The sequence below is a fragment of the Pogona vitticeps genome, chromosome 3 (genome assembly GCF_051106095.1).
Source record: "Pogona vitticeps strain Pit_001003342236 chromosome 3, PviZW2.1, whole genome shotgun sequence".
Taxonomy (NCBI): domain Eukaryota; kingdom Metazoa; phylum Chordata; class Lepidosauria; order Squamata; family Agamidae; genus Pogona; species Pogona vitticeps.
Window position 1 is genome coordinate 254,709,936 of NC_135785.1, and position 26,109 is coordinate 254,736,044.

Here is a 26,109-nt window from a genome sequence, read left to right on the forward strand (position 1 = left end):
ATTAGATTAGGCATCCTTCACTCTTAAGAGACTATGGTAATGTGCTCGGAATAGAGGACTTGGAACAGCATCTAGTGTGGCTGAGAAGGCCAATTCGAGAGTAATCCCTTCCACACTGAAGACAAACACAATCTGTCCCCTGTCCAGCTCCCTGATCTTCTTGGTTTTGGGATGGCCTCTTTCCCTTGGCCTGCTGGACAAGGGTCTCTTCAAATTGGGAGAGGCCATGATGCACTGCCTGCCTCCAGGCTGAACGCTCAGATGTCAAAGTTTCCCACCTGTTGAGGTCCATTCCTAAGGCCTTCAGATCCCGCTTGCAGATCTCCTTGTATCGCACCTGTGGCCTCCCTCTCGGGCGATTTCCCTGCACTAATTCTCCATATAGGAGATCTTTTGGAATCCAACCATCAACCATTCTCACAACATGCCCAAGCCAACGTAGATGTCGCTATTTCAGTAATGTAATGAAATCTGTAGACAGCTAGCCTAAATCACACAAAATAGGTGGAATAAGGTATGAATGCCTGGCATCGATGAAATTTATGAATGCCATCAACAAGAGTCCAGAGCAGAGGTAAAACTTGAACCAGGAACCTAACTTCCTGTTTGGGAAGGGGTTGAACTAAGTGACTTTTTGTGAGCTTTCCCAATGCTACCTGTGGTTCCACGACCGGTTAGCTTTCCCAGTGCTACCTGTAATTCCATCACCTGTCTTAGCCACTGTAGAAAAATTAATTGATTTGTGCCTAAATTGAGATGTAAATGATTTTAATCTCTTTCTCTCTGGATGCAGTACCTCTCTCTCATTCTCTCTCTCTCTCTCTCTCTCTCACACACACACACACACACACGCACGCACACGCACGCACACACGCACGCACGCACACGCGCGCACGCGCGCGCACACACACACACACACACACACACACACACACACACACACACACACACACACACACACACACACACACCTCTACAATCTCCTTCACTCTGACGTTATGTTCTCTTGTCAAATGGAGTCAGAGGCTAACTTAGTCATTGCTGCTACTGTTGTTAAGAGTTCCAAGATTTTTTTTACTGTGTGGTGGTGTATCTGTGGGCCTGTCCAGATGGGTGTATAGACTGCTGTTTGTTGGTATGGTTTGGGTCAACCCAAGATACGGCATCCGCACCTGCTTCTATTTAGACTGATCCATCCTGCCCTTTGAAGAATTGTCCTGCTCCTTGCTGGCACAGCGCTAGGGGCTTCCGTGTTTTTCTGGTATGATTCATTGTGTTCTTAATTATTCCATTCTGTAGCCTGTGCAGAGGGTTATATTGCACTCAAATGGAGCTCTGAGAAGCGTTCTCTGAGGTGGCAACTGTGTGATGTATTAGCTGGGTTGTGACACTAAAAACTTCCTCTTCTATTTTCTTCTTCTTTTAAAATATTTCCCTAACTGATGCAGTGCAATTGAAGGTTTCAGCATTGCTGTTTCGCTATGCCACTTAGGAAAGGCATTGTGGCCTGCTCAATGATAGTCATGAGAACGGGCAGGGAAGGGATATGTCAACTCCATGATAAGCTCTGCCCCCACAAGGCAGTGCAGCTTCTGTAAACCCCTGGTTGAAGAGAGAGTGGGGGAAAGGGAAGGGATGCCTGCCTTCTGTCTCCCCCCCAGTTTCACCCCAAAGTTTTCCTCTAGCATCGCCGCTGTCCTTGGCTACTGTTGCTGCTGCTGCCTCTTTACTCATGAGTAAACCTGACAAATAAACCTCGCTCAGGCATTCCTAAGATCTGTATTGATCTTTCTCAGGGGAGAATAGAATTTTATCGAGAGGAAAAAATAGATTACACTGAATATAGCTGCCTTGGGTCCCCTTATGGGAAGAAAGACAGCCTATTATAAAATAAAATACAAATCTTTTAAGTGTGAACCAAACCGCTCCAAATCCCCTGTCTAGACAAGCCCTGTGTGTACTTTCTATTGTGATTTCCTGTTGACAACTGCCAGGAGGGCTTTAAGTATGTGTGTGCTAGAACATAAACCCAAAATACCCATGTACATTCAAATGATGCCCTACTTGTTATGGGTCTAGGGATATGCAAGATTTCCTAATTTGATTTGAAGCCGACATGGCACTTTCAGATAGATCCTGATTGGGTCAGGGATGATTTCTACCCCATCTGGTTCAGATTGTGCCCCACATCTGAATTAGACCTGCCAATTGTCCATTGAGTTCCACTGCAAAAACTAAGAAAGTGATGGCATTTTTGTCTGTGCATTAATGTACATGAAATTTGGAGACATGATAGATCCTGGAGAAGGGAGTGAACTTGCCAAATATCACAAAGGCAGCTCCCGAATATGTATATTGAGCATTTTAAACAGTTGATTTTTTAAAAGAAAGAAGAGAATTTCAAGGCAAATTATGCCCTTTCTGATTCACTTTCTGGCCCAGAAACACATCATTTTTTAAAACATTGCTTTGCAAATCTGGAGGCTCCACTTCTACAGGCCAATTTGGTTAGTAATTCAAGATTTGGCTGAATCCGGGGCTTTGTCGTACTTCGGTCATGTCCTACAGTCTGTGCCATCACAGCTGTACTGTTCCAGAAAAGTCATGCTGTAAGGTTTCGACGCCGCTGCAAGTCTAAGAGAATGTTTCATTTTGAAAGCGTCTAGACTATAGACACTGATTTACTCATCCCATTTGTCCAATGTGAAAAAGATTGTTCCTTCTCTGGTTTTCAAACAATAGCTAAATTAGTTTAGGCATGAGCGACGAAGAACGTGAAAGATGAAATATTATGGAGAAGTAGAATGTTGTGTGTTTTTTTGTAATTTGATGCCACTAGTGGGCGCTGTTACAATAGCGTACACTGTTTAAAGACCTGCATTAACGCTTATGTTGTATTAAATGTGTTGGTTTCTAAAGTGCTGGGCCGAAAGACTTCTTGCTGTTTCCATCAGAACGGGATTAATTTAAGTCCAGGGTACAGAATGCCTTTACCCTCTCGCTTGAGAAGCTGCCAATAGTTTTCCTCTAATAAGGCAAAGAGAAGTTCCATCTTAATTTCTTCTTACTCCCTTGCAAACAGAACTGTGAATGCAATTAATAATCTTATAAAAATCTTCTGGGTGCATTCAGCAACTAGAATCCCATGATCTGTGTGCCAGCAGATTTTTTCAAAGCATGAAGTTGGGTACAAAGTTGGGAAGAAAAGGTGCAGTTGGGAACCAATAGAGATCAACTCAGGGAAAAAAATGGGATAGGGTTTCACTATCAATTTCCAATTGCACATGTCCTCCACACACTTTTTGTTATTGTCATGTGCTACCAAGCTGCTGCCAACTCACGGCAACTCTATGAATGATTAATTTCCAAATGGTCCTGTTTTCAACTGTTCTTCGGCTTTTGTAAACTCAGCCCTGTGGTTTCTTTTAGGCAGTCAATCCATCTCATATTTGGTCTTCCTTTCTTCCTGTTGCCTCCACCTTTCCTGGCATTATGGTCTTTTCCAGAGAACCCTGTCTTCTCATGATGTGTCCAAAATAGGACAGCCTCAGCTTCAGCATTTTTGCCTCCAGCAATAGCTCAGGCTGTACATATTGTGTAATGCTACATGCTAAAAAAGGGATATGGTGGCGCTGCGGGTTAAACAACAGAAGCCTCTGTGCTGCAAGGTCAGAAGACCCTGCTCAGATTTTTCACCTTCCATAGGTTTGGTGATGAAGAAGGAGATGGGGAGGGAAGGGCTAGGATACTCCTCCTGCACACATAGTGAGTACAGCCACACCGTAAAAGTGTGCAGCTTACCGGCTAACCCATAGCACTTAAAGCACTCGCTAGGCAGTTTGCAATTTAATTGTGCAGGGTACACATTGTTGTCCCCCCACCCAGCAGTTTACCAGCTTTGGAAAGATGGAAGGCTGAGTTAACCTTGATCAGGCTACTTAAGCCCATCAGGATTAAACTCAGGCCGTGAGCAGAGTCTTGGCTGCAGTACTGCAGTTTGACCACTGCACCACAGAGCTCCTACTATTTCTGAATAGTAATTAGTTATGTGCTGTCAAGTTGGATCTGACGTATAGGGACCCTAATAGGACTTTCAAGGTAAGTGAGGTATTTAAGGAATGCTTTTACCAGTTCCACACACCCTCTGTGAGTTTCCATGGCTGAGGGGATTTGAACTCTGGTCTCCAGAATCTTACTCTATCCACTTTACTCTTCTATTCGTAAATAGGACTACCCATATTGTGTATTCACCAAAAGCAGGGATGAGAAAACTGGTCAGATTTTCTTTTATCCCACATTCTCTCCTTTTTTTAAAATACCTGTCCATTTAAAAAATGCAGACATTTGTAAATTACAGTATTTTTTTCAAATACCAAAAATAATCCTCCACTTTTTTTGATATACTGTATATAAATAATATATCAGATATGAACAGATGAATCTGTGGCCCCCATCAAATGTGCAGGACCCCCCCGGGGGGCATTTGACCCCCATTGAGAATGGCTGCGCTAGAGCGTTAGCACATCCCTGTCCTGATACAGATGATTGGTCTGCAAACTGGGGAAAGGGGGTTGTGCTTCTCCAAGAGGGCATGGACAAATGTCAAGGATGGACACAAGGCTGTGAGATTTTCATTTAAAAACCCAGGAGTTTCTAGAGATCATGACTAGAATTTAGCATTTCTCAAGAAAATGAATATTTGTGTTTCCTTTCTGTTTCAAATTCGTTTCTCGTTATGCCTTCCTGTTTATTTTTAATTTTAAATTATCGGTATTTGTAGCAGTTGTTGTTAAAAGGAAGTTTGATGCTGTTAAAAGAGAAGTGAGAACTCCAGAGGATTTCTTTGAAAAATTAAATAGTGTGGTACTCAAGCGTTTGGAAACCACTGAGGTAGATGGACATGTTACATTCATTGCTGGGGCAACCAGGTAGTGAGTTTTTTAGATGAAGAGAAAGGAGAAAAAAATATCCACTTGTGGTGGGTGGGTAAGAAAGAAAGAAAGAAAGAAAGAAAGAAAGAAAGAAAGAAAGAAAGAAAGAAAGAAAGAAAGAAAGAAAGAAAGGTCTACTCAGGTATAAGGCTTTACTAAAGCCAATTAATTTAGGGGAAGCACTTTCTGTGCATAGTCATTGCAGAGATACTGAGCTGATTTTAGAGGCATACAATAAGCAGTTACGAGCTGCCGTAGAAGAAAACAGATTGCGGTGGTAATTAAATGGAGAAGACGTAGCCCGAACGGCAGGTCTTCCTTGCAGAGCGTGGTAAGAATGGCTGAATTTCAAAGCCTGGCTGTTCCTCAGTGAGCTTTTATAGGAGGTACATTTGTACAGATTTCTAATAACTGCACGCTATGAGCAGTCAACTGAGAATCTTTTACGGATGCCGGCGAAGGCCCTGAAAATCGTTAGAGTGGCTACTTTCCAAGGGCCAAACATGCCTGTAAATGAGGTGGGCTTCTGGCTGTCCAGTCCTGTGCTGAAAGCATCTTGTCGTGTGTATGGTACACCACCACACCATCAAATTGAGGGAGGCCAAGGTGATTAATAAAACAAACCAATTCGAGGTATCAAGGGCCCTGTATGAAAGGAAAGGGTTGCCAGGAAATTCATTTTTTGTAAGCGACAGGTTTTCACAGGAAGTTCAAAAGCTCGGGAATGGCCACGAAATCCAGACGAATGTTTCTTGCCCTGCTCTAAGCAGGGCCAGCAGCATAGCTAATAAAATCTCCGTGTCATAACAAACCATAAACATTGGTCACGGGAAGACTTAGTTTGTGTTTTAGTGGGCAAGAAGATGGAATGGCAGGATGTTTGCTTGTTTTTCTTCATTCTGATATAATTCACTGGTTGGGATAGAAACGTTCCCCAAGTGGGAAAAACAAGTGGTTGTGGGTTTTCTGGGCTGTTTGGCCATGTTCTTAAGGTTTTTCTTCCTAAAATTTCACCAGTCTCGTTGGCCAGCATCTTCAGAGGACTGGAATCAGAACTCTGTCTGCGCTCTGGGCTTCGAGAATACACAAAACAGATTTGTTGGAACCATCTTTCTTCCTCCTGGTTTTTGTCTGTTTTTGTTATTTATACAAATTCCCATTTCTAAGCTGACACTGTCTGTCACATATGGCTCCATCCACAGTTGGAAACTGTGTTCTCTGTCCCACCAACCACAACATGTACACGCTACCATGGTCAACAGCATGATGCATTGCCGGTAGAGGAAAGATGGGGATTTTGCTCTGTTCCAGAGTTTTCAATTTTTCATTAAATGCCTATAGCTGTGCAATAGAAGTGCAGGGGTATACAGAGCAGAATAGCTTCAAGTTCTCCAGAGTAGAACACCCCTTTTCTCAGAAACTGGCACTTTCAGTCTCAATATTTACTCTGAGAAATTAGTAGTAGAAAGAATAAAAGTTTCATTACTTACAATTGAACAGCAAACTGACAAACATGGCTGCTTTCAACAAGAAACTTCAGCAGACTACAGAGGGGGGCAAAAGAGATGACCAGAAAAATCTTCAGGCAATGTGTGAGATGGTAAAAACTTCACCAGGTTCATTCTAGGGGCTAACCATGTTATAAAATGACTGCCTCAGAGATCTAGTTCACTACATATTCTGAAGCAAATTATGGTTCTCATAGACTGGGAGATAATGTCCTAGAGCATGAGAGTTTACATTTTCCGAGACTCCTCCGTCTTTTACATCCTTTTATTGTGATTTATTTTACAATTGATTATTTTGCTTGGTTTTTTCCCCCCTCTTAGTGTGTAGAAAAGCAGCATGGTATACTTAAAATAATTTTGCCTCAAGTGAAATCAGACAATAGGTTCTAGGATCTAGACAGTCTTCTAAAAATTTGGCCTATTTCATTGGCATTCTTAATTGCTTTCTTGAATCTCCTTAGATATTTTTCTTAAATACGTTCCTCAAAGAAAACACACACACCCCATTCACATCAAATGTTGCTTTTTAGACCAAATATTGACTCTAGAACGTAGACTAGGACCCAACAGGAGATATCTGGCTAACTTACTGTGGATTGACATAGTTTTCCGATTCTTAATTGTTTAATAGTTCCAACAGAAAATGGATATCCTGCCTTGGGTCTTCTTTAAGGAGAAAGGTGGAATAGAAATATTTTAAATAAATAAATAATCAATTTTTTTCCCATCCAAAAGAGGCGTCTGAAATAGAGAAAGCTTGGCAAAATCAGGATTGAACTTTCGTATGGAAGGATTGTAAACTCCAACAGGTTTTTTCCCCCTGATTTTGAACATGAATTCATAGATTCTGGGCTGAGAGAGACATTGTACCTTACTTGTTTATGATCTCAATACTAGAAGCTTCTCTTGCCTCCTGTAATTTGCACGTTCGCTTGATTTGGTTTATGACTGATATTTAGGACTTAAGTGTGGGATTCTTTGGACTTTTTCAAGGCAAACTGCTGCTGGAACCATGCCTTCCCAAACAATTTTCAGCTTCCTGGCTAGTTATAACATGTTTTTGTGAGGGAAGTTTACTTCATATTAATTATAAATAGAGTTGTGTATGGGTCCCCTGATTAGATTCAGTGGCAAAATCCAGGGGTTTGGACTATGTTCTGAATTGGTCTGGAGTGTGTTATATCCTATTTGATTTGATTCGTGCCTCAGATCTGAATTGATCTGTGAATTTGCAGTGATTCCATTGACTTGTACTGGAACACCCAAACAAGAGTTCTAAGTTATTTTGTTTTGTCACTGATGGGCATGTAATTTGGAGACAGGGTTGTCAAATTTGCCAAATTTCAGGCAGCTAGTTTCCGGTATTTATGACCTATTTGCCAAAATAAGAGCACCCAGATCGCTTCCTGACCTGGTGTGCATCCTTGTGGAGGCACTTTGACTTGGCCCTTTCTGGGTCCATGATGGTATTTGTGCATTTCCAGTTTCTGTATCAAAAAAGAAAATTCACACAAATAAACCAACACAAGCAGCAGGGCCAAGTCATCGGCTGTACGGAGCAGGCAGGGCAGAAGGATTCCTCCTCAGGACAATGGCAATTGCAGAGCTGGGTGATCTGTTTTACTTTTATTTCTTCCCGTCCTTCCCCCCCCCCGCCAGGAAAAAACCCTAAGTTGCTTCCTAAACGAGTCACTGGCAAGGATAGAAGAGAGGGGAACTTTACGAAAGCGACAGGCAGTCTCCTTTTTGAGTTCTCCCTCCTATGCAGGGAGCTTGCTATTTTCTACATTTTTCATCCTTTCTCTTTCCTCCTGCCTTTCCCCTTCCCTGTATCTGAAATTAATGCTGCTGTAGCAACAATATAGACTTTAGTGATTTAATCAATGGCTTTGCAGCAGAAAGGGCAAGAAGAGTACCTTGTGAGCTAAAGGGCACCGTGTCCTTCTCTGTTACTGCCATCTTCCTTAGTTCTTTTCCTTTCCCCACTTCCAGTCAAAATGCATACAGTATATACCTGATTTCACATGGAAAAAAAAATCCAGAGATGGGGGAGGATGCTTACCTTGCTCATTTCTCTTTGCTCTGCCCTGTGGTCACCCCAGAAATGGACAAATACCCTTTATTTTGTTTGTTATTTACCTATTTATCAAAAGTCACCTGCCTCGGAAGTTGGGGTTTGTCTGAATCCAGTGCCCAGCCCTAATATTAAGTCTTTTGTACCCGTTTGGTAGCTTTTGGAGTTCCAGCAAAAAGCAAAGGGAATGCAACAAGCTTGAAAGCTGCCTGTGCTTGCTCTGGACAAGGAAGGCGTTAGAAATGATTGCTTGTTTAAATAAAATACTGATACCAATCTTCTTTCTCTGAAAGGTTGTGAAGACTATGATTACACCTTCTCAGATGAACGGACAAGATGAAGCCAGCCACACCGTAGAAAATGTTTGGAAACACCCACCCACCCTTCAGCTTCTCGGCTTCGATTCCGCCAAAAGACTCTATGCCTGCATTTTAGCCACACTTTCCCCTTCTTGTCCCACCATGGTTCCTGTACTGGCTTAAAATATTTCCTAAAATGCTCCTTCTGCTTCTTATTTTGTTATTGAAGGAAGATGTCTGGGGGAACTTTGGTCTTCTGGTTTCTGCACAGTCCAGTGAACGGCGGGTGGTGGCCTACATGCCCGGAGACATCGTCATTGGGGCTTTATTCTCTGTCCATCACCAGCCCTCTGTCGACAAGGTCCACGAGAGGAAATGTGGAGAGGTGAGAGAGCAATATGGGATCCAGCGAGTGGAAGCCATGCTCCACACTTTAGACAGGATTAATCAAAACCAGACAATCTTGCCAAACATCACGTTGGGTTGCGAAATCAGGGACTCCTGCTGGCATTCGGCCGTAGCTCTGGAGCAGAGCATCGAGTTCATCCGGGATTCCCTCATCTCGGCAGAAGAGGAGCAGGGGTTGATGAAGTGTGTGGATGGATCGTCGTCTTCTTTCCACTCCAAGAAGCCCATCGTCGGTGTCATTGGACCGGGCTCCAGTTCTGTGGCCATCCAGGTCCAAAACTTGTTGCAGCTTTTCAACATACCTCAGATTGCTTACTCTGCCACAAGCATGGACTTAAGTGACAAGACCCTGTTCAAGTATTTCATGAGAGTGGTGCCCTCAGATGCCCAACAAGCTCGAGCTATGGTGGACATCGTCAAGAGATACAACTGGACGTACGTGTCTGCTGTGCATACTGAAGGTAAGGAGACTGTGTCTTTTTCCCCCCCAGGTGTGACATTCTGATGTGATAAGGTGATGCTTCAGATCATAGTGTTTATATATAAAATATATGCTAAGCTTTGAGTTGTAGCATTAATTTAATGTTCCTTCTATGTGCTACGATTTTCATTGTTATGATTATTGTTGCTGCGCCTACATACATATAGAAACACAACACTGTGGTGAGCACAATGTGCTAGACTATATACTATTTTCATGGATTGAATTGGAATATAAAATGAGTTTCACCATTTTATCTGATACTCAAAATGTTCTGTACAGTGTGTGGAAAGGGGAAATCAAAAAAAGGTTTTATGGTTACAATCTCCCTCTTTGCTTCTCTCTGTTTTTTGATGCTGCTTTTCATGAAATATATATATGAGAGACCACACACCCCGTTAAGTATATGTTGATCTCAAATTGTACTGAAAGTACACCTTCTAAGCTCTTATGAATACATTTCTTTTTACAGTGATGATTTCTGTCAGCACGATCTCTTCTGCTCCTAATTATTTTACAGAACCTCATATTGTAATACTGTATATGGATTTTATTTGAACCATTATTGTTTATTTATTCCAATATTTTCAGAAGGATCACCAGTGGATCATAATTAAATCCATTATCCCCATTTTTCATGTCCACATATAATAACTAAAATTTATTTTACTTTAAGCTGGCACAAGCATAATTTTATTCCCTCTTCTCATTTCCCCTTGGGGGTTAGTTGTTCAATATCTTTCCTCCAAGTAGCGATAAGATGAGTCCTAGAATCACAGAATCATGAAGTTGGAAGGGACCTATAAGACCATCTAGTCCAACCCTCTGATCAATGCAGGAATACAAACCAATATCGGCCAGGTGGCTGTCTAGCTTTCTCTTGAAGGCCTCCAGCGCTGGCGTGCTTATCTTGCTGTGCTCCTCTGATTAAAGAGCTTACAGATAATAACTGGGCATAGGATGGGATGAAACAGATCAGAGTGGTGATGCCCTGCTACTCTGGGCATCATTCCTGTTAATTTCCTAAAATTACACAGAGAATCTCCATGTCCCTCTTAATGGCCTCCCAGAATATCAGTGAATGCCATTTCTCCTTATGATTTTGTGCCTTCCATGGTGCAGCATTGTGTACTTTGGGGAAGAAGAAACAGCTGTGGATGCTGCTTGTTGGAGTGACTTTCCTAGTAAGCATAAGGTGTGTCAAGCTTTGTGTTGATGCGAAGAGCATTTCCACATCACATACCATGCAAATAAAGTGCTTAACCCAACAAGACCTTTTGATGACATTTTGAAAATGTCTGGCTGATTAGCCTAACAGAGCAAGAGTTGGGAGATTCAACACATCAATGGCAGCTTAAAATAAAACAGGTGGAAACACTGGACAGCCACGAGGTATAATATTGGATGGGGACATAGCCATGGCAAATGCCAACTGGCAGAGTCTAACCTCATATTCGTTACTTTTGAAGCTTACCAAAAGTACTAGATTTCCTTTAAGGAGTTCCAGTTACAGACAGGCTCCATGGTTAAATCACATCAGCACAATATAGATGGCGTGCAGTTGTTGAGTTTGTAATATGTGTGGCATTTGGGATTTCCATTGATGGATCTATTCAAAGGCTCATTGGGTTTCAAATGGAAAGCTGCTTCAAATAGGATCCCCTCAATATTGGCACGTAATGTGAAACCTGACACATCTTTACTGGATGCCTGAATAACAGCAGGCATGTCTGTATTCCTGTAACTCATTATGGATCCTTTTGGAAAGATATAATTGTGTGACTGTGATAATGGATGTGCTATTGGGTGCATGCCCAGGAATGTACCAAGCACCTCATTAATAAGTGGTAATTGGCCAGTAAAGCTTATACAATTTAGCTTATGCATGCATAAAGCAATGGGATTCTGGCTAATATCTTCATGTTAAGAGCTTAATTTCTCTGCAGCACTTCTAACTGCTGCTCTGACCAATGTTAAATTATTTGTTTTGGGGTTTTTTTTGGTTTTTTTTATTGTTAATTTCTGACGTACAAAAGACCATAGAGCACTAAGAAAGAAAAAAGATACAAAAAGGACAAAAACAAAAAGAAAGAGCCAACTACCTTTACAGAAAGAAAAAACTCGTAGACCCCTCTATTTGAGATCACCCCACCCCCCTTTGGAGTCAAAGATTCCAGCCTCGTTAACCCCTCTATTCTCCCTATCAGTTTGCAATGTATACTAATTAGTTCATACATATATCATAAGTTTCACCCTAAACTCCTGTCTTCTTCTGGGCCCAATTATTTGTTTTGTGAATGACTTTTGTTTATTTTCTCCTTTGGATTTATGCAATTCAGAACTAAAAATACAATACAATACAATACAATACAATACAATACAATACAATACAATACAATACAATACAATATAACAGTGATAACAGATCATCATATATATAAAAGCGTGCTTATGTATATGTATATGTGTGTGTGTATATATATGTATATACTGTATGTGTGTATATGTATGTATATCTATATATATGTGTGTGTATATATATGTATATATATATATACACACACAAATATATATACTGTATGATCTATTATCACTATTGTATTGTATTTTATTGTATTGTAATGTATTCTTAGTTCTGAATTGCATGTGTGTGTGTGCGCGCGCACGCGTATGTATGTATGTATGTATGTATGTATGTATGCATGCATGCATGCATGTATGTATGTATGTACTGTATATGTATATGTATGTATATGTATGTATGTATATTAGTGATTAATGAAATTATTGATGAGTGTCCAATTGGAATGTAACTGGTTTGCTCACTGCTGTGTCTCTATTTCCACATTCTACAATCTTTTTCCAGACTTACATAGGCTATCTTTTTTTTAAAAAAGCTACCGTTAGCAATCTAGCGCTAAACTGCTTCAGTACTGTGTTTGCCGCTTTAAGATGTCACGTCACAACTGGATTTGCCCTTCCCGGCAGACATCCTTGGTTGTTGAGTGAAACCGATTATGATATTGCGCATGCCTTCAAGTGCTTCCTTGGCTGTCACTCCCTGGAAAACCCAGTCTTTACTTCACCTTCAAACATGTGACCCTATATCCTCTTTATCACTGTATGTTTTCTTGAGGTCACGCCCAGCAACAACATGGATAGGGAGATGCTAATGCTGATGTAAAATTTATTGCTACAAAGTGGAACACAAAAACCCCACAGTTGTTAGAGGAACAAAAAAAGTGTGGGAAATCACGGTGGTGGAAGGAACCTATTTGAAGTAAAGAAAGAGGACAATCATTTTAATGTTAGGAAAAAAAATTCAGTATGATCAATGAGCAACCTAGACATTAAAGAGGGATGAATGCTTTGTCTGACAATCTCTGAATTACTATTTTAATGTAATGCAGTTACCATAGTTATTGCAAATAGGAACTAATTCCAAATATCTAGTCATATCTACCCAGTTACTTCCAAAAATGCACATCCAATATGATATTGGAGTGTGTGTGTTCTATTTTCTGGATTTAGAATTCTGTACCTTGCTTCCAAATTCTATCAAAAAAAAATCATCCTTTCTTTCTTGTGTTCTGTGCAAGAACAGTTCTTGTGCTGTGATCTCTCTGTTGGCTGTTTTCTTTTCTTTCCACTGGACAACAGGTTTTCATAACTGACACAGCTAGAAATCATGTGAAGAAAGAACTCTCTTCAGAGGTGCATAACTAAAATGCACGGGGCAAAACGGTAATGAGCCAAACCTGGGAAAAGCTACTTGGTTGGACAAATTAACTTTTAAGCTCCATTGAGTTCAGTGTGGATTAATTGCCACTCATTTCAGTGGAATTAGCGCCTGGGAGGATCTGACCTGTTCCCCCTCATCCCTTTTGTATTTACATAGATCTTAGTAAATGTTTCTCCTGCCTTCAGCTAGCCGGCTTGTGTCCTGGCTGGCATCCAAACCAGGCCACATAAAATTCAGCAGGACAAGTGGACAATAACCATCGGGAAAAAAACACAAAACAACCGGCAATAAAACACGATGAGCCCCAGCAACAGCCGAGTCAGCCAAAGGCCTTCTAGCAGCAAAATGTTTCATCAGCTAACTCCCTTATCCTAGGCGACACACTTCAGCAGCTGCATCCTTTCTCATCAAAGGAAATTAAGTTTATAATGAACTTTCTAAAGAACAGCAGAGTACTTGGCAGAGACTCTTGACCACCTAGATTCTTCAGTTCAGATGGCAGTCCCACCTGCTATATGTGGTGCCTCGCTTTATGATTGCTCTGCATTACGACGAATCTGCTTTACGACAATCTTTTTGCAATTGCAATTGCGATCGCAAAACGATGGTCTAAATGGCGGAATTTTGCTTTGCGATGATCAGTTCCCTGCTTCGGGAACCGATTCTTTGCAAAATGATGATTTTTAAATAGCTGATCGGCGGTTTCAAAATGGCCACCAGGTAACTAAAATGGCTCCCCGCTGTGTTTAGGAACGGATTCCTTTCTATACTGGCAGCAAAAATGGCCACCATATGGAGGATCTTTGCTGGACGGTTAGTTTTAAGCCCATTGGAAATGGGCTTTTTCTTTTCGTTTTACGATGTTTTCACTTAACGACGATTTTCCTGGAATGGATTATCGCCGTTAAGCGAGGCACCACTGTATTTCTGATCTTAACAGTATATAGTAGAGTACTTTTTTCACCTACTGTTCCCCTCTTTCACTGTCAGGTCAATTCTCACTTCGGGCAATCCTTTTCAAGGTTTTCCAGGAAGAGCATACTCAGAAGTGGTTTATCCTTCTCCTGGGGGTGCCCTGGGACTGTGCAGCTTGTCCAAGGCTACACAGGCTGGTTCTTCTCCTCTCTCACAGTGGGGAATTGAACTCTTATCCTCTGACTCCACAGCCATATACATAAACCACTGAGCTATTCAGCCAAGGTCATCTTTAATGAAACCTTATTAAAGAAGGCAATATAAACATCCTGTTTTCTGCATCAATTTGAGAATTGCTTGTACACAATTCCATGTGTGTGTCTCTTAATAGAGGTACTCTGTTTTTTGCTTGTCTCTTTTCTCATACGTTTATTTTGGCGTGCAGCTTTTTTTTAAGCTAATGCATTTTATTATTGGTTTCACTAATACCACATTATGGGCCTTTTTGGTAAGTTTTTTAATTACAGAATCGCAACTTGCAGAAGGATGCACATTTTGAAATATAACTGAGTTTTGGCATGTGAATTGGTTCAGTGTAAATTACGTAAGCTCACATTAAAAGCTGAAGGGGCTAATTTCTCCCTCAGCCTTAATATTTGCTCAATATATCCGTTGCTGTTAAGCTGACAAAGGGCTGATCTAACCACACAGTACACCAAGATGGTAGAATTGTGAAGATAGTAAAATGCACTTTACTGTTGCAAATAGTAGGTGCCTTCCTTCATCATGGGAGAAAAAGACGAACCATCAGCTCAGTGCTTCAGCAAACACACAGTCACTCTTGTGTGTTCCCTGTAGTGCTTGTCTTCTTGTTGCAGAGCATTCTCGACTGTTCACTCTACCACTGCAGGATAATTCCTTCTCTTGGAAACATCATTTTGAGATGTGGTTCTACCAGGTCTCAGATGACCTCTTCCACACAGGATACAAAGATCACTTTCTTCATTTTGAATCCAGAGTATTGACTAACTTTTCCCTATTCCTTTCAGTAAACTGCAGGGCAGCATTATATCTGTGAAGATTCTCAGTCATCCAGGCGCGGTTATCTGGAAGTTGAGTCATGGCAACTGGACTTCTTTCTTATTAGGTTGAAACATTTCACTACACCTCCAAGTAGCTTCTTCAGTGTAAGGAAGTGTATTCTATGCATTGGTTTCACTTCTCCCTGATCTGAATAGGAAGTGAAACCAACGTGGAGGATGTATCAGATGTCTCCTACCCCATGGACCAGAGCACGCCAGGCCCTCCTGTCTTCCACTGCCTCTTGGAGTTGGATGAAATTCATGTTGGTCGCTTCGATGACACTGTCCAACCATCTCGTCCTCTGTCATCCCCTTCTCCTCTTGCCATCACACTTTTCCAGCCTCAGGGGCTTTTCCAGGGAGTCTTCACTTCTCATGAGATGGCCAAAGTATTGAAGCCTCAGCTTCAGGATCTGTCCTACCAGTGAGCACTCAGAGTTGATTTCCTTCAAAATGGATAGGTTTGATCTCCTTGCAGTCCAGGGGACTCTCAAGAGTCTCCTCCAGCACCACAATTCAAAAGCATCCATTCTTCGGCGGTCAGCTTTCTTTATGGTCCAGCTCTCACTTCCATACATCACTACAGGAAAAACCATAGCTTTGACTTTTGTTGGCAAGGTGAGGTCTCTGCTTTTTAAGATGCTGTCTGGGCTTGTCATTGCTTTCCTCCCAAGAAGCAGGCGTCTTTGAATTTTATGGCTGCTGTCACCATCTGCAGTGATCATGGAGCCCAAGAAAGTAAAGTCTATCACTGCCTCCATATCTTCTCCTTCTATTTGCCAGGAGGGGATGGGACCAGTGGCCATGATCTTAGTTTTTTTTTTTATGTTGAGCTTCAGGCCATTTTGGCACTCTCCTCTTTCACCCTCATTACAAGGTTCTTTAATTCCTCCTCACTTTCTGCCATCAGAGTGGTATCATCTGCATATCTGAGGTTGTTGATATTTCTTGCAGCAATCTTAATTCCGGTTTAGGATTAATCCAGTCCAGCCTTTCGCATGATGCATTCTGCATATAAGTTAAATAAGCAGGGGGACACAGCCTTGTCGTACTCCTTTCCCAATTTTGAACCAATCAGTGTTTCCATATCCAGTTCTAAATTTTTCAGGAGATAGATAACATGGTCAGGCACTCCCATTTCTTTAAGGACTTGCCATAGTTTGCTGTGGTTGACACAATCAAAGGCTTTGCGTAGTCATTGAAGCAGAAGTAAATGTTTGTCTGGAACTCTCTAGCTTTCTCCATAACCCAGTGCATGTTAGCAATTTGGTCTCTAGTTCCTCTGCCCCTTCAACAGTAAACTTATAACAACGAAACTCAAGCATTTTTTCTAATTGTTGGGAATCTCAAATTACTAAACCTGCATATTAGGAATAGGAAACAGTCTAACGTAAGGCACATCTACTCATTTGGTACAAATGGACAGAGTGGATAAAGATACATCCTCTAACCACTTTCATAGAAATTGGCACAGTTGTAGCAGTCAGTCTGCTCTTATTATCTGCATAATTTGGAGGAATTTAGCCAAGGGTTTTAGAGTTATGAGTTTGTAAAAGTAAAATTTTTACATGTGACTTGATTAAGCACTAGCTTTTCTGTTTCTCTGTCTGTCTTTCATATCTGGATGGCTCTCCTCTATCACTAGATTTCAAATTTTAAATGAGTTAGTTTTTGTTCCTATCTTTCTTCGCTGCCTTTCTTTTATGCAGTATGGATAATTTTGACTTGGTTTCCAGTGACACTCTTTGCTAACTCTTACCTCTTCCTTTTTCTTTTATTTCCAAAGGCAAAGGGACATATTTTGGAAAATATGCGCACAACGTGTTTGTAGAGCTTCTGGTCTGATATAGGTTTCCTTCCTCACCTTGCCTAACTCAAGGAAAGGCAAGCTGATACTTGGCAGATGGCTTTCTAGCCTGCATTCCGCAGAGTGGACAGAGCATCGTTAGTCGACCTGAGAGGTTAAATAAAGGCTGGGTGTATGCTTCTCTGTTGTATTGGTTTGCCTGATTCACACCTTTGCTTCACCATTTCATTATGTCCAAACAGGCCTTCAAAATATTTTGGCACAGAGGCAATGTAGCCACAACCCAGCTGTTCTGACTTCTTCCCTCTCCATCAACCATAGTACGGATCATGTGCTCATCTTCTGGTATCCTCTAGCCCTCAGTTTTTCTTCCTAAGGGAGGTTTCTGCTGGAATTTATATGTAGTGTATGTATATTTAAACATTTCCAAATGTGCACTTTTTTGCCCTTAAGACAGATTTTGGAATCTTTTAATTGCTGAGAACGGTGCCACCAGAAAAATATGGAGATGAATTAAACTGGATAGATAGATGAGTTCAGAGTTGCACTTCAGTCTGAGAGGCACAGACCACATCAGCTCATATCAGGACTCACCAAGACCGGATTTGTCAGGCATCCCAAAAATAGCTTCTAAAATCAGTGCCAAGTGTCCTCTGAATATACATGAAAGGTGACCAAAACACAAGCCGTTCTTACAAGATGTCTCATTCTAAAACAGATCGTTGCCCCGAATGATCACAGGGAAATGTGCCAGAGGGAATAAGAAATGCTTCTGTTCCCTATTGATCGTTCCTGAGCCTTTGAACTTATAGATCAGAGCTGTGTACCAAAGCACTTTTGCTAACGAAGTACTATTACTGTGCTATTATCAATATTACAAATGATGTTCTCATTTCACACTTATTTATTATTTTTAAAAAATATTTTTACCCCGCCTTTCTCCTTGAAAAGGACCACAAGGCAGCTTACAGCACTGAAAGACAATATCTGAAGTTGCAAACGATGAGCACACAGCGGTGCTTAACATCAAAGATAATATTTAAAGCTAAGAAGAATGAGTAAAGAGGCGACATTATTAAAATGAAATATATAAATATGCTTTTCTTTTTAAAAAGCCACTCTGCGAAATCAAAAATGCAAAAAGTGGAAAACACAAGGAGTATTAAAATCCAGTCAAAGCAATAATGGTTACCTTTAAAAAAAAAATCACACACAGGTAGCTAGTTACAGAGGGAAAGCTTGCCTGAAGAGAAAAGTATTTTCCTGCTTCTGAAAAGACAACAAAGATGGGGCCAGCCTGGCCTCCTGTGGGAGGGAGTTCCAGAGTCTGGGAGCAGCCATAGGGAAGGCCCTCTCCTGTGTCCCCACCAGATGCACCTGTGAAGGTGATGGGACCAAGAGAAAGGCCCCTCCTGATGATCTTAATACTTGAGCCAGCTAGTATCCCTTTTTCTCCTCCTAAGTACAGTAGGACCCCTGCATCTGCTGTTTCAGTTACCGTGGTTTCATTTAATCATGGTTGACCACAGTCCAAAATGAAGGGCAGCTCCTTCATTGTCTCCCCCATCTGCATGTTCGGGCCAGGGAATGAATTGTCCCTTTCAAGGGGCAGAGCTGAATCAAAGCATTTCCTCCAATGGGGCAGGTTGCTGGCTGCTCAAACACTCCTCAGTGCCTCGGTCCTCAGCACAAATCGGCAGTAGCGCCCATTGCTCTCACTCAAAAGCAAAGCAAAGCTTTCTGCTTATGTACTGCCCTTAGCATTTACAGGACTCTCTGGGCGGTTTACAATTTAATTAGATAGGCTACACCTCAAGTCCTGACACACTGAGGTAGAATGTGCCATGTCAGAGGCCATTGAGAAGGCAAACAGCAATGCCTGCGCACTGAATGACTTCCACACCTGCCACTCACCACTAGGCCTTCTGTTTCTGATTTTGCTATAGTTCAGTACTATTCACGGTTTCCGGCATCCACGGGGTGGGGGACTTGGAACCTTTCCCCGACACATATGCGAGGGGGTCCTATTATACAAACAATCCATTGACTTAATGAGATTTCCCTAGGCCTTGGCCTACCATTCAGCCATTGATTCAATGGGTCTGCTGTCTAGGATTCCAGCTGTTCTTCTTTTATAGTATCTTGAAATGATTTTCCAGACATTATTGGCCTTTACTGCAACATACACACCCCCTGCCCGTTGTTCTTGCTGCCATTCTTCTTTTGTTTCCTTTTCTGGTGTTCTTGTCCTTGTAGCTGGCCTGACTATAAGGCGAGCTAGGACAACCTCTTCAGGAAGCAGATTCTGGGCAATGGCACTCGCTGGCAGTGCCCATTTCTGTTCCCTTCCCTCCAAGTCCTGTTCCTTTCTTACAGAGGCTAGTAATCAGTTCTCTCCGGAGACCGTAAAGCTGCCCATTCAAGCTTAAGCTGCCCTCGTAGAATATGCATTGGAATAGGGATACTTCATAATAATATACCGCTGCTGGGGACATCCACTCCCAGCCCACATTAGAAAATGACTGAAGCTAAGCTTAAATGAAGCAGAGAAGTCTGAAGATGGAGTAGGATGATGTCATCTTCCTTCCTCATCACAACATCCAGGCCCTTCAGCTCTGCAAACCCTTCTACCACCTACTTGATAATCTATCTTCCTTTATTATCTTTCTGTGAGGAAGGACTGAAAAAAAAACTGTGCATGTTTAGCCTTGAGAAAAGAAGAATGTGGAGAGATATGATAGCGCTTTTCAAATATGTACTTGAGAGATAGCCATGCACAGGAGGGGCGGGATCTGTTCTCGATCATCGAAGAGTGCAGGGCATGTAAGTGTAGTTCAGGGAAAACATCTTAACTGTTAAGAGCAGTAAAACAGTGGAACCAGTTGCCTCGGGAGGTGGTGAGCGCTCCAGCATTGGAGGCATTTAAGAGAAAATTGGGCAACAATTTGTCAGATCTGCTTTGACTTGGACTCCTGCATTGAGCAGGGTATTGGACTCGATGGCCTTATACGCCTCTTCCAATTCTATGGTTCCTCTCTTTTCTGCCCCAAGGTCTTAAGAAAGACCAGCTACCAGCCTTCTTTTCAGCTATTTTTGTGTCCTTTGCACACCCCATTGCTCTAATGGGAACAGAAGCAAACCTGTGAGGAGAGGCGGGGTAATTTTCTGGGACCTCGATTTTGGAGAATGCCAGAACAATTACGTCTCCCTTGCCCTCCGCTCAGGCAGGAAATGGAGCAGGTGACAAACGTGCACCCTGCCATTTGTTCTGCTATGAACTCCCCGTCTTCATAAACTGCTTGTTTACCATTATGAAGTTTTTTCAATGAGGAATGAAATCTGTTTGGAAAGGAACACAAAACGCGAGCCGTTCTTACAAAGGAAAGAGAGAGAGGAGAGCCGAGAAAGCGTGGCACAGCTTTATTCAAAAAAAGGTTTGAAAGGTTAATCGGAATCGTTCACGAGAGAGGTATTGAAAATTGAGTATGGAAGTTTTTCTCTCCTTTAGAATACCAGGACGTGGGAGGTTGTCCAATCAAACTGAATGACGAGAGAGCCAGGAAACATCCATAAAAAGTAGTTGCTAACCAGGAGACAGAGGCCTTAATCCTTAATGGGTTCCCACCCCCCTGACATTTCAGGGCTGCACACAGGCCTCATGCTTCATTTCAGAAGCTAATGTGGTACTTTAGAAACCTTTTGGATTTGATCGGTGGTGATCTAGGTCCTGCCCAGTTTGATTTATGCCCTGGATCCTGATCAGTTTGTAAATCCATTTCCCCCTCTGTCCCATTGACTTCTAAAATGTGCTGGTTATATACTGCTCCATAGTGCTTAAAGCGCTCTTTGGATGTTGGTTGTTGTGGGTTTTTCAGGCTCTTTGGCTGTGTTCTGAAGGCTGTTCTTCCTAACGTTTCACCAGTCTCTGTGGCTGGCATCTTCAGAGGACTGGAATAACAATAAGATATTAGATGTAGGAATCTAGCCTAAATGATGTTATTTTTTTCCTCCCTTCTTCAGTCCTGTACAAATGAATAAGAGAAATGTACAATCCCACTGTACTTAATGCACGGAACGCTCAGCAAATAATTCTGTCAGTGAATTTGAAACTTGTATTAAACACTTTAGACATTTGTAGACGGGAATTCATAGAGTTTTCACAATTTTTTGTGCAGTTCTCATTGCAAAAAATAAACATTTGTACCAAAAAAAAGAAAGAGCTCTATCTGTACTCTCTGGACGGTTTTCAACATAATTCTGCAAACAACACTTTGCTCCCCAACAAGCTAGGTAGTCATTTTACGGACCTGGGAAGGATGGAAGACTGAATCAACCTCAACCGGATCCCAGGATCAAATGGAGGTCATTAGCATAGTCTTCACTGCAGTGCTGCATTTTCGCCACTGCACCACAAGGCTTTCATTGGAAAGCTAGCATGGCTATAAACGTGTTTTTCTTTCTCACATGGATGGGCATGAAATCTGGAGCCACGATAGACCCTAAAGAGAGGAGGAGTTAACCTGCCAAATTTCAGACAGCTAGGATCTTTGAAGTTTGCTTCCTGGAAGCATTGTGATTGAAGTGAAATTCTCACCCCAGGTTCTAATGCTCAGCTCTCCTCTTTCTTTCCTGAACACTCGTTCCCCCGACCCCTCCCACAGTCTGGCTTTTATAGTTCATTTTAGCTGTGTGAGTATAAAACCAGGAGTACCTCTGTGTTTCTCAGGCCACCATGGGGTAGAATGAAGGGCCCAGAGGCATTATTGGCATGGAGCGGCACCCCCATGGATACTTCAGGTTAAATCTAGCATCCCCATGCCAGGATTAGAAAAATGGAAGAGAAAGAAAAACTCAGCAAAATGGAGAGGAGTGAGCTCTTTATTTGAGAAATGAACTTTCTTGCCTTCACTGCTGCAAAGTCATTGATTAAATCATCAAAGCCTTCTGGCTGCAGCACCACTAATTTCAGCTTTAGGGGAAAAGAAACGGGGTGGGGGAGAGAAAGGGTGGAAACAGTACAGAGAAGAACAAGCTTCTTTCATTGACCTTTCAAGAAGGAATCGAAGAGCAGCATGCCCATTACCCTCTTAATGCTCAGATCCATGATGGTTCTTCTGCAGTTTTGGTCTCAATTAAAGATGGGCAGGAACTGCTGGTTCGTAGGTTCGCGCTGGTTTGTTGGTTCGTGCTTCTCAATTAAAGATGAGCACTAACTGCTGGTTCGTTGGTTCATGCTGATTTGTTGGTTCGTGCTTCTCAATTAAAGGTGGGCACAAATTGCTGGTTCGTCGGTTCACGCTGGTTTGTTGGTTCATGCTTCTCAATTAAAATTGGGCATGAATTGCTGGTTCATCGGTTCATGCTGGTTTGTTGTTTCATGCTTCTCAATTAAAGATGGGCATGAACTGCTTTGTCGGTTCGCGCTGGTTCGTCATTAAGACAAATGGATGTTCAGCAGTTCCCAATCCCGCTTCCTCCAGTGGACACCCCCTCAGAGCCAGTCCTTCAGTTTCCCTACCCCACCTCCTCTAGGTGCTGCCTCTGAGTGGTCCACCCACTGGGGCTGGGAACTGCCAAACATCTGTTCATCCAAACAACAAACCAGCACAAATGGCTGAATTGGTGGTTCATGCCCATTTCTTTTCTCAATGACAATCCCATTCTTTTGAAGGGGGAAAAAAACAAATATCAAGGCCAAGTCATAGAGAACAGAACAGAAAGGCAAACACAGAACAGAAGGGCACCAGTAGTGGTCTATAGAGTTGGTCACTCTTGTTTTATCCCTTCCCTTCTTTTCTCAGTTGCTAACTGAAAGCACCAAATGGGAACACCAGCTTAATTATTTATATTTTCAAGAAACAATTAAAAACATGGATGTTTGGGCAGGCCTTCCCAACAGATAACTCCTGACGATTTCTCCCTTTTCCTATAGCTCCCCATTTTGTTTAGTATATATATTTTTTCTTTCTTTGTTACGTAAAATGGTTTTGTGTATATTATTGTATTTCTTTTATGTTGTTAGCCGCCTAGAGTGGTCCTCACACAACCAGATAGGCGGGATATAAATAAAATAAATAAATAAATAAATAAATAAATAAAATAATTCCCTCCCCATTTTTAAAGGCTTCACTGGATTTCAGAAACCAGAATCAAGTTCAGGGAGGAATATTTAAGCAGTCCCCATCTTCACATGTTGCTCCCAATCCACATCTACCTTCCAAAGAGTATAACCAAACCAAACCAACCCACCCAACAAACAAAAACCTAAACCTGCACCATATCTATGCAATGGATCAAGTAGTTTAACACTCAGCCAGTTTCTTACTGGTTCAAATCCTATTATGGAAGGATATAAGCAAAGTTTCAAAGTCAGTCTGTAACTCCTGGCTAAATAAAGAGCCCCAACATTGCAGTGAGGAATGGATCAAAACGTACAATTTTGTCTACCTTATGCAATAAGATTTCGGCCAGGGCCTTAAAAAATCTGTCCCAAAATGGAGAAAGCGGATGGAACCTCTGCAGCAGTGCCTGGGAACCAAACTAGCAAGGGACACCGTCTCCTGCCACTCTTGAGGCATGGATATGAGATCCCCAGGACAAAGGAGGAGGGAAATGTGCCACCCTAAGAAAGAGAACATTTATTTCTTGTGGTGTTCGCCCTCGTGGCCCCTGTTTGTCTCACGAAACACAAGAGCTCACAAAGGCAAGCCAGAACACCTCTTGACACGCTGCCACCAGTTGATCTCCTTATCAATTTACTTTACTTAGAAAAGATGAAGATCCAGTCAGTATTGACTTTTTAATAGAACAGGTTTATTGATTACGGTTGGTTTCTGGAACAATTCATAAGCACCATCTTCAAGTTTCATTCAGCTTCAGTATTAATCTTCCTATAGTGATTATCACACTCAGACTAAATCACTCCTCCGACCCCAAACTATCCTTCTCTCTCTAATTCCTAACACAAACTGAACTCAGACTCTTCCTCGCTCAGGCTCCGCCTTTTAATATCTCTTTTGGTCCCGCCTCTTAACCACATTAGCATATATAACTAATGGATAATACATAACTGATTACATAACTTAGAATGAACACTACAATTCTTTATTTTAAAAAAATGGTGAAGTGAGTAAGACTGGGAGGTGTTGCAATTTATTTCCCTAATGCTTACCCAGTAGATTCTCGGGTAGGTGGGACTCATTCAGCTTTGGAAAGTAGCCCATCTAGGAGAAGGAAAACTCCGATTCCAAACCTCCACTGACGTGTGGCTATGTCCACTGATGGAAAAGGCTTCAGGAGTTAACCTCGAGGAAACATCCAGAGCTGGAGTCCTGGAGGCAGTTCGTGTCATTCTGCCAACTCCTGCGACATTGCTGGAACCAGTTGTATTGGCTCTTGCCTTTGCATTGGACTAGTTCAGTGATGTGGAGAGGGGGAAATTTGCTGCTTGGGTTATAGCCTATCCTCCGTATTATTCTACCCAGGCTTCGTGCTCTGGAAAGGACACTCCAGCTTCGCATACAGCGTCATATTCCTCCATACAGAGCACGTTACCATAGTCTCTCGAGGCTGAAGGATGCCTATGAGAGAACCAGTAGATTTCACCTCTAGATTTCAGCACCCGCTAAATTTTGTTGCCCTGGGGGAAAGTCAGAGTTGGTCTGCCCTACTTGTGACCTTGCCAGGAGCAATTGGAGAAAACATTCATCCAAGGCTGGAATCCTGTCAGTAACTCCAGTGTCACAGGAAGAGAGCCAGTGACAGATATGACATGAAATGTGTCAACCTTTGTCTATTTTCCTAAATTTGAAATGTAGGTTTTTCAGCCATAATTTGCCTTCCTATCAGTGTCGCTCGGCTTCTGGAACTGAAATCTGAGGTCAGCATGAGTGAGTGAACCAACAAAGGAGGACCTGTTTTTTAAAGTTCCAAATTCTGTTACAAGTTGCTGCAGCATTCGGAAATACCAGGCAAAATTCCTTTGGTGTAATTTTTTGTGTGGCATAACCCAGATCAAGCGCCGGAAGCATTTAATTTGTAGTAATTAAAAGCTTCTCATCTCTTTCCTTTTTGATCTCCTTTTTAGCTTTGGGGAAACCTTTAGGCAGGAGGGGAAGTTTTAAATTAAATTTAAAAATTCTGGGTTGCACCGGCACAGTTAGGCAGCAGGATTTTGCCTGCCGTTTTTCTGGAAACTATCACTCCCAGCATTGTCCAAAAATGTACCTTTTCCCAAGCTGCCAGTGATGGAAACTGTCAAACCTTGACAGCACATTTTGACAGATAAGCTTATGCGTCAACTTTGAATATATTATCAATTGCTGACTAGTGCATGAAAAAAAAAACATCCTCTGATAGCTACCACCTCCTAGTGCAAACTGTCAAAAATCAATTTGATACTGCTATGATGCTGTAAAATGCAGTCCGCTACTGCTAGTCAGCTATCAGTTACCCTCAGCTACTGATTGCTAATGAATGTCTGCATACTGAATGACAGGATTGCATGTCTCATATACCACATAATGTTTGGGAGGTGCTGGGAGTTTGGAGGGTACTCACATCAGGTGAGACTGGCTAGAGGATTCACGCAGCTGTGGCCCAAAAGTTTCATTTTTCCAGATTCTAGAAATATTTGCCATTAGAGGAGAACTTTGTGCGAAATTTCTGTAATTTATGTCTATTTCTCATTGGCCTAGAACAGTGGTTCCCAACATTGGGTCCTCAGATGTTCGTGGACTAAAACTTCCAGAAGCATCTACCACTAACTGTGCTGGCCAGGATTTCTGGGAGCTGTAGTCCAAGAACATCTGGGGACGCAAGATTTGGAACCACTGCCCTAGAGGTATGATGGAGAAGGGCCAT

At 42.0% G+C, this 26,109-nt stretch overlaps 1 protein-coding gene across 6 annotated transcripts in view; it reads left to right on the plus strand.

Annotated features, from left to right (window-relative positions):
- GRM5 (glutamate metabotropic receptor 5) overlaps positions 1–26,109 on the plus strand; it is a 289,531-nt gene that overhangs the window by 17,865 nt on the left and 245,557 nt on the right. For all 6 annotated transcript variants that reach the window (XM_072993554.2, XM_078390140.1, XM_020810962.3 and 3 more), the window contains exon 2: positions 8,807–9,681. In XM_072993554.2, coding sequence (XP_072849655.2) covers positions 9,009–9,681 — 673 coding nt within the window. In that variant the 5' untranslated portion in view covers positions 8,807–9,008. The remainder of the gene's footprint in view (positions 1–8,806; positions 9,682–26,109) is intronic.